The sequence below is a fragment of the Salmo salar genome, chromosome 03 (genome assembly GCF_965601325.2).
Source record: "Salmo salar chromosome 03, fSalSal1, whole genome shotgun sequence".
NCBI lineage: Eukaryota > Metazoa > Chordata > Actinopteri > Salmoniformes > Salmonidae > Salmo > Salmo salar.
Window position 1 is genome coordinate 66,921,272 of NC_138293.1, and position 16,527 is coordinate 66,937,798.

At 46.0% G+C, this 16,527-nt stretch overlaps 1 protein-coding gene across 2 annotated transcripts in view; it reads right to left on the bottom strand.

The window, feature by feature from the left end:
- The window catches only part of LOC106601278 (noelin-2), a 75,510-nt gene that overhangs the window by 27,780 nt on the left and 31,203 nt on the right, over positions 1-16,527 (bottom strand). Inside the window, exon 1 of one of the 2 annotated variants that reach the window (XM_014193364.3) lies at positions 4,760-5,287. The exons of the other annotated variant lie outside the window; for it this stretch is intronic. Within the exon in view, the coding sequence (XP_014048839.2) occupies positions 4,760-4,903 (144 nt within the window). The 5' untranslated portion in view covers positions 4,904-5,287. Of the gene's footprint in view, positions 1-4,759; positions 5,288-16,527 lie in introns of those variants that run through there. 2 annotated transcript variants of the gene reach the window in all.

Sequence of the window (16,527 nt, forward strand, 5' to 3'; positions counted from 1 at the left end):
ATGTCTTCACTATTATTCTACAATGTAGAAAATTGTCAAAATAAAGAAAAAACCTTGAATGAGTAGGAGCATCCAAACCTTTGACTGGTACTGTATATATATTTATACTGAGTGTACAAAACATTAGGATCAAGCTCTGTCCATGACATACTGTAGACTGACCAGGTGCATCCAGGCAAAAGCTATCATCCTGTATTGATGTCACCTGTTAAATCCACTACAATCAGTGTAAATAAATGGAAGGAGAGAGGTTAAAACCTCCCTAGGGTAGGGGGCAGCATTCGGAATTTTGGATGAAAAGCGTGCCCAAAGTAAACTGCCTGCTACTCAGGCCCAGAAGCTAGGATATGCATATAATTGGTAGATTTGGGTAGAAAATGTTTCCAAAACTGTTAAAATAATGTCTGTGAGTATAACAGAACTGATATGGCAGGCAAAAACCTGAGGAAAATCCATCCAGGAGGTGCTATTATTTTGAAATGCCTGTTTTTCCATTGAAAGCCTATCCACCATACAAAGACTTATGACCCAGTTCACGATCCCTATGACTTCCACTACATGTGGCCAGTCTTTAGGCATTGTTCCAGGCTTTTACTCTGAAAAATGAGGGAGAAACACCACTTTCAATGAGAGGACAGTGGACATTTCCAGACATGAGTCCTTCGCATGACCGGGAACGTGCCTTTCTTGTTTTTCCTTTTCTATTGACGAAGCTATTGTCCGTTTGAAATATGATCGATTATTTATGACAAAAACAACCCGAGGATTGATTATCAACATCTTTTGACGTGTTTCTACAAACTTTTATGGTACTTTTTAGATTTTTCGTCTGTCTGTTGTGACCGCGCTTTGTTCCAATGGATTACTGAACAAAATGCGCTAACAAAACTGAGGTTTTTGGATATAAAGAGGGACTTTATCGAACAAAACTAACATTTATTGGGTAACAGGGAGTCTTGTGAGTGTAACCATATGAAGATCATCAAAGGTAAGTGATTAATTTTATCGCTATTTCTGACTTTTATTACTTGTCTACTTGGCTGGTTACTGTTTGTAATGATTTGTCTGCTGGGCGCTGTTCTCAGATAATCGCATGGTTTGCTTTCGCCGCAAAGTCTTTTTGAAATCTGACACCGTGGTTGGATTAACAAGAAGTTAATCTTTAAACCGATGTATAACACTTGTATGTTGAGACATTTGAGACATCGATTGTGTATGTGTGCCATTCAGAGGGTAAATTGGGCAAGAGAAAAGTTTTAAGTGCCTTTGAACGGGGTATGGTAGTATCTGCCAGGCGCACTGGTTTGAGTGTGGCAAGAACTGTTTCCCATGTGCATCAAGAATGGTCCATCACCCAAAGGACATCCAGCCAACTTGACACAATTGTGGGATGCATTGGAGTCAACAGGGGCCAGCAGCCCTGTGGAACGCTTTCGACAACTTGTTGAGTCCATGCCCCGACGAATTGAGGCTGTTCTGAGGGAAAAAGGGTGTGCAACTCAATATTAGGAAGGTGTTCCTAATGTTTTGTACATTCAGTGTATATGTGTGTGTGTTTGCAGTCAGGATGATTGGTGAATGTGTCCAGTAGAGCATCTCCACAAGTGATCTGATGTATATCTATATCTTCTAACTCCATGCTATATCATACCTCATAAATATTCATCATAGAGATCTAAATATTCATTCATACAGAGGATCTAAGAGCTTCAAATAACAAGAGAAGATGTTCTACCATCAAACATAAAATAACTATGTATGAATATGGATAAAAGACCACGGAGCGACTTTAATCTGAGTTGGTCCTTTCGTCTGCCGTCAGATTTATTAGATTGGCCTTGGGACGTGATAAAGTTTACAGTCATGGACACCATGCAGACAGACTAGTGTAGAGACCCCAATCTGAGTAGCAGGCCTCTCTCTCTTTGTGTGGGACCATTGTTTGTTCCTCTGGCTCTTTTGATATTTCCCATCGTCAGCCTTCTGCCTGGCTGGGTAATTATTAATACAAGATATCAAAGGGACAACAGCACTGTGTGGAGTGTGTGTGTCTGACAGACTGCCCCCCCACGCACACACACCCTTGTTTCTTGTTTGATAGTGTAATAGAGTCCTGCCATACCATCTTGTGTCAAGGTTGTGTCTTGTTTTATTGGATTATTCACGGTTTGGTTTTGCACTACCCAGGCTAGCCATACCCAGGCTAGCCATACCCAGGATAGCCATACCCAGACTAGCTCAGCTCAGCTGGTTGTTGGAAAGGGACTGAAAGCAAGTGGAGCAGACTGATTGTAGCTCAGAGGAGTGTGAATGTGGGACACTGACCATGCATGCGGACACTAGGGTGAGAAGCAGTCATACATGGCCATTGGGACACTGGCGCCACAACATCACAAGACGACCCAAGAAAGGACTAGTGGGTTTGAAACTAACCTAACAACAACGTTAGTCAAATGTTCCTCCAATGCTTTAACCCCCATGGCTTCCATAAGTTTAACCTCCAGCTCATCTGCATGGTTGAACCTTAGAAAGTTTTATAATGTGTTTAGATTCCACCCAATCTATCACGTCTCATAGAATTTGTCATTAAGACTTTAAAATTTGAAAATGTTGTTGATGGAAGCCTTCGATGTTGCTTTGAGAGTGATGAAAAATAAGAAGCAACACTAATTGGCGCTTTGTTGAACCAGAACATGTGAAATGGTAAGAGAGAAATAGTCCTCCTCTCTGATGACTCCATCACCACAACATCAAGTCCAGATCCACCACATCAACCATGGAAGCAGAACAGATCTCAAAGCCCCTCCTGAACTAGCTCTTATAGACCATGGCTCTGTTTCAGTAGCCACACTACTATCAATACTACTATACCATCTACTTCAAATGATGCCATGTATTGGCCATGAATTCTAAGTGGGATGCTAGTATTGACATTGGGACCACAGAAGGTTGGTGGCACCTTAATTGGACTTGTGGCAATGGCTGGAGCGGAATAGGTGGAATGGTATCAAATACATCAAACACATGGTTTCCATTTGCTCCGTTCTAGCCATTATTATGAGCCGTCCTCCAATCATTAGCCAGGTCCTGCAGTCCATGTCCACTGGAGAAGAAGTCCACTTAGACCACACCCACCCAGGCAGGAAGTAGAACCCCTCCTGTACTACTCATTCAGAGACACTATGGGAATGTCATCATTCCTAGTTCCTCAAAAACTAAAGCTCTGAAAAACACACAGATCAGACACAAGCTATATTGATATTGAACTTGAAGAGAAATACCTGGCTTGAGCTGCGTTTGTAGAATAGATAAATGCATCTCAGGGAATGTTTTGCTAGACCTCTCTCTACAAGGTCAACACCTTCATAGAGCTCAGCCTCAACCGTGAAAACATAAACAATGTTTCCTCCAGTGAGCCGTTGAGACAGTTATTATAGCTGGGTGCCTCAGTGCAATAAAGTGGTATTTGTTGGTGCAGTAGGCTTTTATGATAAGACTGGACTGATTGGGGATAGGGCTCTGTGATAGAGGATAGATTGGGAAGATAGTGTCATAATTCTCTCAACAGATGGACCCCAGCTCCTGAGACCATAGGGGAGACTTGACCATAAATACACACCTGTAAGTGTGCGCGCACACACACACACACACACACACACACACACACACACACACACACACACACACACACACACACACACACACACACACACATTAAAGAAGGCGGGCAATGATGCAGGCATGTGCGCACACAAACACACACACGGACAGAGCTGGTCACACACAGATGGACAAAGCTGGACACACACATTTCATCAGGGCTGGGCGTTTAATAAGGGAGCAGATGCCATGAAAATAGACCCAGGAAAGAACCAAAGGTTATCACTCACTACTAATGATCCTGAACATGACAGATGCATTCCTCTGCTTGACACTTCTCAACACCTCTCATCTCATCCATATGGAGCACCCATATGTACAGTCACACCACACATACATCACAGTATACACACGCGTACACCCACAACAAGCTACGCAAACCTTCACATCTCAATCTTATAACACGCTCCTTACATGAAACCCAACATAATGTACCTTTCAAGGAGATAACAAAATGAAGGTCCCTGCTTGGATTCTGAACACATACACCTTTACAGAGTCGGTCCATTTTGACACAGGGGACGAAGGAAAGAGAGATGGGGGAACGAGATACGCATCCAACTGGAATAGGGTGTGTAGGAGCTGGAGCCCAAATCTCCCAAGTCCCCCCCCCCCCCCCTCATCATCATTATCTTCATCATCACCTCAGAGTTGGCATATCATCAGTTACACCCTCCAGCTCTCTGACATATCAGTCAACATCCTCATCCCTCACCATACCAGCAGTATCCCAGCTCTGATCCCCCACAGCACACAGAGGATTTACCAGCAGGGCAGTTCTCCCCTGATTCTCCTTCTCCTCCCAGCAATCAACACAGCAAAATCATTCTGGATCTGTTCCCTGGGAGCATCACTCACACAAGACCCTGAACATCATTCCCACTTCGTCTGACTCCCAGCAGCATCGCTCTCACATGCACCGCTTTCATCCTCTATCATTTCTCTTAGCGCCGCCCCGTGAGACAGACCCTCTCCGATACCCACCCCCCCAACCCCGCTTCAACCACCCTACCGCTCTGAGACCCCTCTCCCGGTCTCCACCTCATCCACCCAGCAGACAGATAGAAAGGATGGGAAAAGTGCAGTCTACTGTACGCACGCTGACGATCCTCTCGGAGGTGCCCCCTCGGGAGACAGTGGTCCCGTTGAGTCCCACCAGAGAGGGCAGTGTCTGGGACATCCAGTTGGTCACCATGGCCATGGTGCTGAGCACCGCCCCGATCTTCAGCAGCGGCACGCTCATTTCGCCTGTCCCCCCACCTCCACACCGCTCCGCGCTCCTCAGCCCCTACCGCCCCCCTGCCCTGCACTCTTCCACCCCACTCTGCCTGCCTGCACCGGGACCAGTTAGTCAGACAGGCAGGAGCAGAGAACCAGGCGGACAGGCAGTTTGCCAGAGACACAGCCCCAGCACGGTGGCTCTCTCCTCAGCCCAGGGAAGAAACTAGAGTAGCTCTGATAACCACAGACCCAGGCTTAGTCAGTCAGTCAGCCAGCGGTAGAACCAGAGAGCGGGGCAGAGGAGGACAGGAGCTCACATCCAGCAGCAGCATCACACTGGGTCTATCCATCTGAGAGCAACTGCCTGCCAGAGCCTCTCTCTCCCTCGCTCGCTCTCTCTCAAGATACAGAGCTGCGCATTGGCTGCCTCTCTCTCTCTCGTCCCATCCCTGGCTGCCTCTCTCTCTCTCGTCCCCTCCCTAGCTGCCTCCCTCTCTCGTCCCCTCCCTGGCTGCCTCTCTCTCTCTCTCTCTCTCTCTCTCTCTCTCTCTCTCTCATCCCCTCCCTAGCTGCCTCTCTCTCTCTCCTCCCTAGCTGCCTCTCTCTCTCCTCCAAGGCTGCCTCTCTCTCTCCTCCCTGGCTGCCTCTCTCTCTCTCCTCCCTGGCTGCCTCTCTCTCTCTCTCCTCCCTGGCGGCCTCTCTCTCGTCCCCTCCCTGGCTGCCTCTCTCTCTCCTCCCTGGCTGCCTCTCTCTCTCTCGCCCCCTCCCTAGCTGCCTCTCTCTCTCTCCTCCCTAGCTGCCTCTCTCTCTCCTCCAAGGCTGCCTCTCTCTCTCCTCCAAGGCTGCCTCTCTCTCTCCTCCCTGGCTGCCTCTCTCTCTCCTCCCTGGCTGCCTCTCTCTCTCTCCTCCCTGGCGGCCTCTCTCTCGTCCCCTCCCTGGCTGCCTCTCTCTCTCCTCCCTGGCTGCCTCTCTCTCTCTCCTCCCTGGCTGCCTCTCTCTCTCTCCTCCATGGCTGCCTCCCTCTCTCTCCTCCATGGCTGCCTCTCTCTCTCTCGTCCCCTCCCTGGCTGCCTTCCTATCTACTCCCTGGCTGTCAGCCTCTCCTCCCTTATTCCAGCCTTTCTTTAGATGCTTTACGTCCCTCTCTTTTTAGTCTCTCCCTCTCTTTCATGCCTTCTATCGCAGTTCTCTCATGACTCTTTAGCGTGTTAATTGAAAAGCACACAGTCACAGAGAGAGACGATGACACTGTGGAGGGAGGCTGTAAGGGTATGTAGATGAATGCAGACAAGACAGGACAGGACATTCAGTGTTCAACACCATGACTGTGTTGGGTTCCATTACTCTGTCCAACTCACAGCTAGCCTGCAGCCTGTTCAGAGGCATCACCTCATACACATCCCCCTCTCTACTCAGATGGACTGGAGGAGGAGGAGGAGGAGGAAGAAGATGCAAGCAGAGTGGGTATTAATGAGGAAGATGAGGGAGAGGAAGAAGAGGGAGAGGAGGAGAAGGAGCAGGCTGTGTGGTGAGGGTATAATGAAGAAGAAGAAGAGGATGAGGGTGAGGAAGAAGGAGAAGAGGCAAGCAGGATGGGTATTAATGAGGAAGAGGAGGGAGAGGAAGAAGAGGAGGAAGAGAAGGATGACGAGGTGGGTATTAATGTGGAAGGAAGTGGAAGAGGCTGCATGGTGAGATGGACATAAGGAGGAAGAGGAGGGCAATTAGGGAGAGGAGGAGGTGTAAATAGGCATTCTTGGCAGGGTATTAATGAGGAAGAGGAACGAGGTGTTCCAGCCCACAGCTCCTCTTCTCCTCCTCTCCTCTCCTCCTCTCCTGACAGCCCATCAGTTACCCTGCTTCCTGACTCTTCCTTAATCACCCTGTAATATGCACTCTCAACCGCTACAGCCCCGCTCGCCACTGCACACACTGCACACACACACACACACGTACAAACACACACACACACGTACACACACACACACACGTACACACACACACACACACACACACACATCTCTCTTTGACTGTTACTGGCACACACTCCCCCACACTGCTATCTTTTAACTCAAGCTGAACGAACCCCCTCTCTCAAAGTACTGGCCATGCGAGGAGCTTTCAGTGTGGACCTAACTAACTAAACGAGTTGATGAAATAGAAAGTTAATCAATAATAGGGAGGTAATTATAGAAGTGGAGAAAATTGGAAGCCTAATGGATCTGACTGTGAAATGAAGTAGGAATTGAGAGGCTTTTCATGGAGCAAAATGGCTGCCATGTCGTGCATCACCCAGGTGGATGCTACAGAGTGGGGGTGGTGGAGTGAGTATGTGGAAACCATGCAAAGCAGTTGATTATCATCATCGTCATCAGGTGGTGGTTGTTATCATCATTACTTTCTCTTGTTCTTGTGGAAGTGTTTCTTGAACCAGGCAATAGTGTCATGTTTCAGAACTTCAGTTTACCCTGTAGGGATTATGCATCAGCATCAAAATGACCCTCTAAAACAGCAGCATAATGATGACAGACTGCCTGGGTATGACAGAATGCCCATGTCATCTCCTCTCCTCTTTGTGTACGGTGACTGATTGATCTTGTCAGACAAGCCTCTCCTACCCAGATACCGACACTGGGCAGGGGCTGGGTTGGGGCTGGGGAGATGGTGAGTGATATGGGGTTTGCTGTGTAGGGCCATGGGTTGACATGTTATGAGAGGAGACAGCTTGCTGAGCTCCATCCAAGACATGTCAGGCCTCCTCAGCTCACCTGCTTGCTCTCTCTCTCTCCCACTCTGCCTCTCCAGCCTATTGCTGTGACAAGGCTGCCCTCAAGTGGCCAGTAGGAGCATTACAGCTATTCAGCTCTCCCATTTGCTTGAGGCCAATCAGCCTTTGACAATTACTGCCTCGCCGGCGTTTACCTGATGGTGGTGACACACGATTGTCACAGTTTAGTATCATGATGGCATGTCAAGGAATAATTGAGTCACACATCCTCTCTTTACAATAATCTGTTGTAACGGTTCTATATTTACTATGCTTTCCCTTCTAGGCTGTCGTATGATGCATTTATACATGTAGCTAGACTATTCACAGATCACACACACACACACACACACACACACACACACACACACACACACACACACACACACACACACACACACACACACACACACACACACACACACACACACACACACACACACACACACACACACACACACACACACAGGTCCCTGCATGATTCTTACCTTACCCTGGATATGAAAGAGTAAAAGATCACAGCAAAGCAGACAGATATACCCCTAGTCTAGCTGAACCTGGGTATGAGTGGGCTGGGAATTGCCAGGGACCTCACAATATGATATTATCCTGATACGGTGACAGGTAGCCTAGAGGTAAGAGTGTTGGGCCAGTATCCCAACGCTCGCTAGTTCACATCCCTGAGCAGACGGGGTAAAACATCTGTTGATGTGTCCTTGAGAAAGGCACTTAATCCTAATTGTTCCAGGGTTGCTGTTGCTAATGCTGGCTGTGATCCCACTGTCTTGCAAAAAACACATTTCCATTTCATACATGTGTATAATACACATTTGTACATGTGTGGAACAGGACTAATGTAATCACCCATTAAATTATTATTACTTTGGTGCCGATACGATATGTATGTGATTCGATACTGTGATTTGATGTTCCAAAAATATTGCTCACTATGTGCATACAGATAGTTGCATTCGCTAGCTAAGTGAGGGAAAGTAAAAAATATATACTATGAAATAAGGCTCTCTCTCTTGCTTCTCCTGTTCAACTATTGTCTTTCTATCTCTTTGAGTGAACTACTCACCACATTTTATGGACTGCAGTGCTAACTAGCTGTAGCTTATGCTGTCAGTACTAGATTCATTCTCTGATCCTTTGATTGGGTGAACAACATATCAGTTCATGCTGCAAGAGCTCTGATAGGTTGAAGGATGTCCTCCGGAAGTTATCATAATTACTGTGTAAGTCTATGGAAGGGGGTGAGAACCATGAGCCTCATAGGTTTTGTATTTAAGTCAATGCACCCAGAAGAGAAACTAGCTGACCTCTGGCTACACCATGGTGCCACCATACAGAGTGTTGTTGAGGCTACTGTAGACCTTCATTGCAAAACAGTGTTTAATAAATTATTTGGTGATGTGAATATATTTAAATCAAAAAAGTTACACTTTTGTAATGTTTCACTTTACATTTTTCTGAAATTCACTGAGGAGGATGGTCCTCCCCTTCCTCCTCTGAGGAGCCTCCACTGGCTGCAGAGAGAGAGGAGAGAGCATGATAAAATGAATTTTCATCAATAATGGAAATAAAAGGTTATGTATTGTGTGTAATACAGCATGTGTAAGCAACACATCATACATGTGTTAGTGTCCATGGCCACCGGATGGCAGCAGGAGGTTTAAAGAGATGATTTAAATAAAGAGACAAATGTATCACTGACAGCCACACAATACAGTATCTCACCTTGTGATACTAGTACATGTTTCTACAGAACGGATCTATCGAATCTCTACTGATCTCTAGTTTGTAAGACAGATATGCAAGATGAACTAGAAACAGTATTGGAGGAAGCAAGATTTACTGGGAACACAATACCATCTGCCATATCTACTAGAGGAGAATCTATGCATTTCAGTAAACCCACTGTCAGACTAAAGTTTGCACTAGTATGATCCGACAAGCTTTAAGCAAATATTGTCTCCCGTCTGGACTACTGCAACTCGCTGTTGGCTGGGCCGCCCGCTTGTGCCATCAAACCCCTGCGACTTATATAGAACTCCACAGCCCGCCTGGTGTTCAACCTTACCAAGTTCTCCCATGTCACCCCACTCCTCCACACACTCCACTGGGTTCCAGTCAAAGCTCACATCCACTACAAGACCATGGTGCTTGCCTACGGAGCAGCAAGAGGAACTGCCCCTCCCTACCTTCAGGCTATGCTACACCCCAACCCGAATACCCTGATTCTGCCACCTCCTGTCTCTTGGGCAGTTCCCGCTTAGCCCAGTCCAAGCTCCCGCTTAGCCCAGTCCAAGCTCCCCCCCCCCCCCCCCCCCCCAAAAAAAAACCACTGCCTTTTGTAAACTAACACTTGCACTTGACAGCCCATCCCACCCATCTCTACTGACAGCTACTTGATTGAGTACAAATGTACTATGACTGTGACATGTGGTTGTCCCACCAAGCTATCTTAAGATGAATGCACTAACTGTAAGTCGCTCTGGATAAAAAAGTCTGCTAAATGACTAAAATGTCAAATGTAAAGCCATTCTGACATTTTACCTCCCTCTCCCTTTCTCTCCGTTTCTCTACTATCCTCCCTTTCTCTCCATTTCTCTGCTCTCCTTCTCCCTTTCTCTCCATTTCTCTACTATCCTTCTCCGTTTCTCTCTATTTCTCTACTCTCCTTCTCCCTTTCTCTCTGTTTCTTTACTATCCTCCCGTTCTCTCCATTTCTCTGCTCTCCTCCCTTTCTCTCCATTTCTCTATTCTCCTTCTCTCTCTCTCTATTTCTCTACTCTCCTCTATTTCTCTACTCTCCTCCACTCCTTCTTTCTTTCTTTCTTTCTTTCTTTCTTTCTTTCTTTCTTTCTTTCTTTCTTTCTTTCTTTCTTTCTTTCTTTCTTTCTTTCTTTCTTTCTTTCTTTCTTTCTTTCTTTCTTTCTCTATATTTTTCCCAGACCTTCTTTTTCTCTACTGACCTTCTTTTGCTCTCTCCTTCTCTCGCTCTCTCATTCCCTCCCCCCCTTGCCTGCTACCCAAACTTCTTGCTAGGCCAAACGTCATGCCCACTGACAGTTTCTTCTCCACAATGAGTCAGTACCTACCTGGCAATTTCTAGAACGCAAACACATTCTAACCATTCTGATTGGTTCCATAAACAGATGGATTGGGTCAGAGCCAGAACACACGTGGGTAAAGCGATGTTTGGAAAATTTGTCATTGGCTTTGATACTCTGATTAGTAAGAGATGATTCAATCGCTGATGACTTTGGTTTGTACAGCAGCCCTGATTTTGACGTCAGCACAAACGGCCTTAACTATGGAAGTCTCTGACTGAACTACAGTACGTAGCAAACATAGAGCAGAGGAATAATTCAATTTGAGTCGTCAGGCAATCCCCCCTCTCGCCCCCTCTCTCCCTTCCTGTCTCTCTCTGCCCTGTGGCCATGGTGAAATGGCATCACATCTCTGCATTCTACTTGTCCTGTAGGCCTCTCATTCCTTCTATTTCTGTCCAGAGCTCTTAAACTCTCATTAATGATATTAACCATATTCTCTCACATCCACATCCTTCAATACATGTCTGCATACATACTGTACATATCACTACAGCCAACTCACGTCTTTTGATGTCTTCCCACATGCAACAAGACTAAATAGGATGATACACATCTAATGAAAAATTCCATTGTAGTCGTTGCCCATGGCGATTTTCTATAAAGGGCATTTTTAATCAGTTCCTACTGTGAGAATGCCCACCACCAACAGAAATGGCAGTCTCTGTGTATCGCCCATGGAGGGCAGCAAAGCACTGCTGAGCCCCGAGCTATAAACTGTCTGAGACAACAACACTCACTACTGCCTCGCTGCGGTTTAGACTGCAGACAACTGCATCAATCACACGTATTGACTAGTTACACATGCACCATGAACACAGCTTCTGTCCAGCTCCACTCTCTGTCAGTCATAGCTTGAATATCACCTCACACTTCTTCTGTTGAAACAAACTCAATCCAAGCAACAGTACTAGAGACCAAGGCTTTGTCCAAAATGGTATCCTATTCCCTATGGGCCCTGATCAAAAGTAATGCACTATTTAAAGAATAGGGAGCCATTTGGCCACATCCCAAGACTCATTACCCAAGCTAAGAGCTACAGTATAGCTAAAATCTAGTCCTACTGTGTAAGATATGAGTGATTTCGTTCTAAGAATACTGCCTATTTATTATGAGTCATAATTCATTAAATTTGATCACAGCCATGGAGGCCCATTTGCCTTCCTAGGAAATCACGATCAACATCAGTCCAAACTAAGCATGCTCTCATTTCCATGGCAATGGTTTCAAATGGCATAAATATAGCCAAAGTTCAAAGAGGATGGCATGCTTGGTGATGGAGTGGATAGTGAACTATCCCTATGGGGTTAACAATCATGGCATTTAAAACCACACAGGGACCAAAAGGGGACCACGCTTACATGCATCATGCATTGACCCCTGCGACCACATCATATTGAACTCATTCAATAATGCAAGCAGCGAAATGTCACCGCAAAGGAAGTGCAGTTATGTCACACGCAGACCGCAAAGCATCAACTGATATGATATGACAAGACATGGTATGCAGCTGACATCTGAGGATAGGAAACACTGTTACCACCGATAAATCCACTATAACTGAGAATTTCAATAAGCATTTCTCTACGGCTGGCCATGCTTTCCACCTGGCAACCCCTACCCCGGTCAACTGCCCGGCACCCTCCACAGCAACCCGCCGAAGCCCCCACCATTTCTCCTTCACCCAAATCCAGATAGCTGATGTTCTGAAAGAGCTGCAAAATCTGGACCCATACAAATTACCGACCATTTCGAATCCCACCGTACCTTCTCCGCTATACAATCTGGTTTCAGAGCTGGTCATGGGTGCACCTCAGCCACGCTCAAGGTCCTAAACGACATCATAACCGCCATCGATAAGAGACATTACTGTGCAGCTGTATTCATCGACCTGGCCAAGGCTTTCGACTCTGTCAATCACCACATTCTTATTGGTAGACTCGACAGCCTTGGTTTCTCAAATGATTGCCTCGCCTGGTTTACCAACTACTTCTCTGATAGAGTTCAGTGTGTCAAATCGGAGGGCCTGTTGTCCGGACCTCTGGCAGTCTCTATGGGTGTGCCACAGGGTTCAATTGTCGGTCCGACTCTCTTCTCTGTATACATCAATGATGTTGCTCTTGCTGCTGGTGATTCTCTGATCCACCTCTATGCAGACGACACCATTCTGTATACTTCTGGCCCTTCTTTGGACACTGTGTTAACTAACCTCCAGACGAGCTTCAATGCCGTACAACTCTCCTTCCGTGGCCTCCAACTGCTCTTACACGCAGGTAAAACTAAATGCATGCTATTCAATCGATCACTGCCCGCACCTTCTAGCCCGTCCAGCATCACTACTCTGGACGGCTCTGACTTAGAATACGTGGACAACTACAAATACCTGGGTGTCTGGGTAGACTGTAAACTCTCCTTCCAGACTCACATTAAGCATCTCCAATCCAAAATGAAATCTAGAATCGGCTTCCTATATCGCAACAAAGCATCCTTCACTCATGCTGCCAAACACACCCTTGTAAAACTGACCATCCTACCGATCCTTGACTTCGGTGGTGTCATCTATAAAATAGCCTCCAACACTCTACTCAACAAACTGGATGCAGTCTATCACAGTGCCATCTGTTTTGTCACCAAAGCCCCATACACTACCCACCATTGCGACCTTTACGCTCTCGTTGGTTGGCCCTCGCTTCATACTCGTCGCCAAACCCACTGGCTACAGGTTATCTACAAGTCTCTGCTAGGTAAAGCCCCGCCTTATCTCAGCTCACTGGTCACCATAGCAGCACCCACTCGTAGCATGCGCTCCAGCAGGTATATCTCACTGGTCACCTCCAAAGCCAATTCCTCCTTTGGCCGCCTTTCCTTCCAGTTCTCTGCTGCCAATGACTAGAACGAACTGCAAAAATCTCTGACGCTGGAGTCTCATATCTCCCTCACTAGCTTTAAGCACCAGCTGTCAGAGCAGCTGACAGATCATGGCACCTGTACATAGCCCATATGTAAACAGCCCATCTATCTACCTACCTCATCCCCATACTGTATTTATTTATTTATCTTGCTCCTTTGCACCCCAGTATCTCTACTTGCACATTCATCTTCTGCACATCTGCCGTTCCAGTGTTTAATTGCTATATTGTAATTACTTCACCACCATGGCCTATTTATTGCCTTAACTTACCTCATTTGCACTCACTGTATATAGACTTTTTGTTTTCTTTTGTTCTACTGTATTATTGACTGTATGTTTTGTTTATTCCATGTGAAACTCTGTGTGGTTGTATGTGTCGAATTTCTATGCTTTATCTTGGCCAGGTCGCAGTTGCAAATGAGAACTTGTTCTCAACTAGCCTACCTGGTAAAATAAAGGTGAAAAATAAATGTTTTATTTATGTATGTATGTACAGTGAGGGAAAAAAGTATTTGATCCCCTGCTGATTTTGTACGTTTGCCCACTGACAAAGAAATTATCAGTCTATAATTTTAATGGTAGGTTTATTTGAACAGTGAGAGACAGAATAACAACAAAAAAATCCAGAAAAACGCATGTCAAAAATGTTATAAAATGATTTGCATTTTAATGAGGGAAATAAGTATTTGACCCCTCTGCAAAACATGACTTAGTACTTGGTGGCAAAACCCTTGTTGGCAATCACAGAGGTGAGACGTTTCTTGTAGTTGGCCACCAGGTTTGCACACATCTCAGGAGGGATTTTGTTCCACTCCTCTTTGCAGATCTTCTCCAAGTCATTAAGGTTTCGAGGCTGACGTTTGGCAACTCGAACCTTCAGCTCCCTCCAGATATTCTATGGGATTAAGGTCTGGAGACTGGCTAGGCCACTCCAGGACCTCAATGTGCTTCTTCTTGAGCCACTCCTTTGTTGGCTTGGCCGTGTGTTTTGGGTCATTGTCATGCTGGAATACCCATCCACGACCCATTTTCAATGCCCTGGCTGAGGGAAGGAGGTTCTCACGCAAGATTTGACGGTACATGGCCCCGTCCATCGTCCCTTTGATGCGGTGAAGTTGTTCTGTCCCCTTAACAGAAAAACACCCCCAAAGCATAATGTTTCCACCTCCATGTTTGACGGTGGGGATGGTGTTCTTGGGGTCATAGGCAGCACAGGATATAGGATGCCAAAGAGCTCCATTCTGGTCTCATCTGACCACAACACTTTCACCCAGTTGTCCTCTGAATCATTCAGATGTTCATTGGCAAACTTCAAACGGGCATGTATATGTGCTTTCTTGAGCAGGGGGACCTTGCGGGTGCTGCAGGATTTCAGTCCTTCACGGCATAGTGTGTTACCAATTGTTTTCTAGGTGACTATGGTCCCAGCTGCCTTGAGATCATTGACAAGATCCTCCCGTGTAGTTCTGGGCTGATTCTTCACTGTTCTCATGATCATTGCAACTCCACAAGGTGAGATCTTGCATGGAGCCCCAGGCCGAGGGAGATTGACAGTTATTTTGTGTTTCTTCCATTTGCGAATAATCGCACCAACTGTTGTCACCTTCTCACCAAGCTGCTTGGCGATGGTCTTGTAGCCCATTCCAGCCTTGTGTAGGTCTACAATCTTGTCCCTGACATCCTTGGAGAGCTCTTTGGTCTTGGCCATGGTGGAGAGTTTGGAATCTGATTGATAGATTGCTTCTGTGGACAGGTGTCTTTTATACAGGTAACAAACTGAGATTAGGAGCACTCCCTTTAAGAGTGTGCTCCTAATCTCAGCTCGTTACCTGTATAAAAGACACCTGGGAGCCAGAAATCTTTCTGATTGAGAGGGGGTCAAATACTTATTTCCCTCATTAAAATGCAAATGAATTCATAACATTTTTGACATGCGTTTTCCTGGATTTTTTTGTTGTTATTCTGTCTCTCACTGTTCAAATAAACCTACCATTAAAATTATAGACTGATCATTTCTTTGTCAATGGGCAAACGTACAAAATCAGCAGGGGATCAAATACTTTTTTCCCTCACTGTATGTATGTACAGGCTGCATCAGCAATTTTTCACAGCGGCATCTGAGGCAGGGTAAAAGATGAGGGAGGACTGGAAAGGTTCTCTTAAAGCTTTTATGGATATGCCTATTTTGGAATGTGAATGTGTCTGTGTGTCCGTGTGTGTGTCCGTGTGTGTGTGTGTGTCTGCACACTAGAGGTGGCTGGTTGGAGGAGCTTTAGGAGAATGGCTCATTGTAATGGCTGGAACGGACTAAATGGAACAGAGTCAAATGTGGTTTACATATTTTTGATGTGCGTGATAACGTTCCATTTAGTCCATTCCAACCATTCAAATGAGCCCGGCCTCCTATAGATCATCCCACCAGCCTCCTCTGATATACATGCATGAGTGTCTGTGCCTCTCCATTGAGCTGTGAAGTATGTATCCTGTAATCATTGTTGCCACAGTGGCGTGTGGAGAGAGCTGGCCAACAATACAAGCATACATCACCACAATAGAGTCTCTGTATCTGTATATAGGCCTCCTGCAGACAGAGTAGACTGAGGTGGGTTGTGGGAGAACTGAAGTCATCAGTAAATGTGTTTGAATCCTCTAATTGACTATGACAGATTTGTATTGCTGTCTGTTGATGACTGCTCCTACTGACGCGTGTGGGGTAGGATTCACATGATAGGCTCATAACTCCATGGTTACTATTAGTGGGAGTTTTCAGTGGGGGTCTGGCTGACTGTTAAAGAGCTAAATGGCTGACAAGCAGCAGGGAACTCACACGTGTCAGACCCTGCATCAGTATC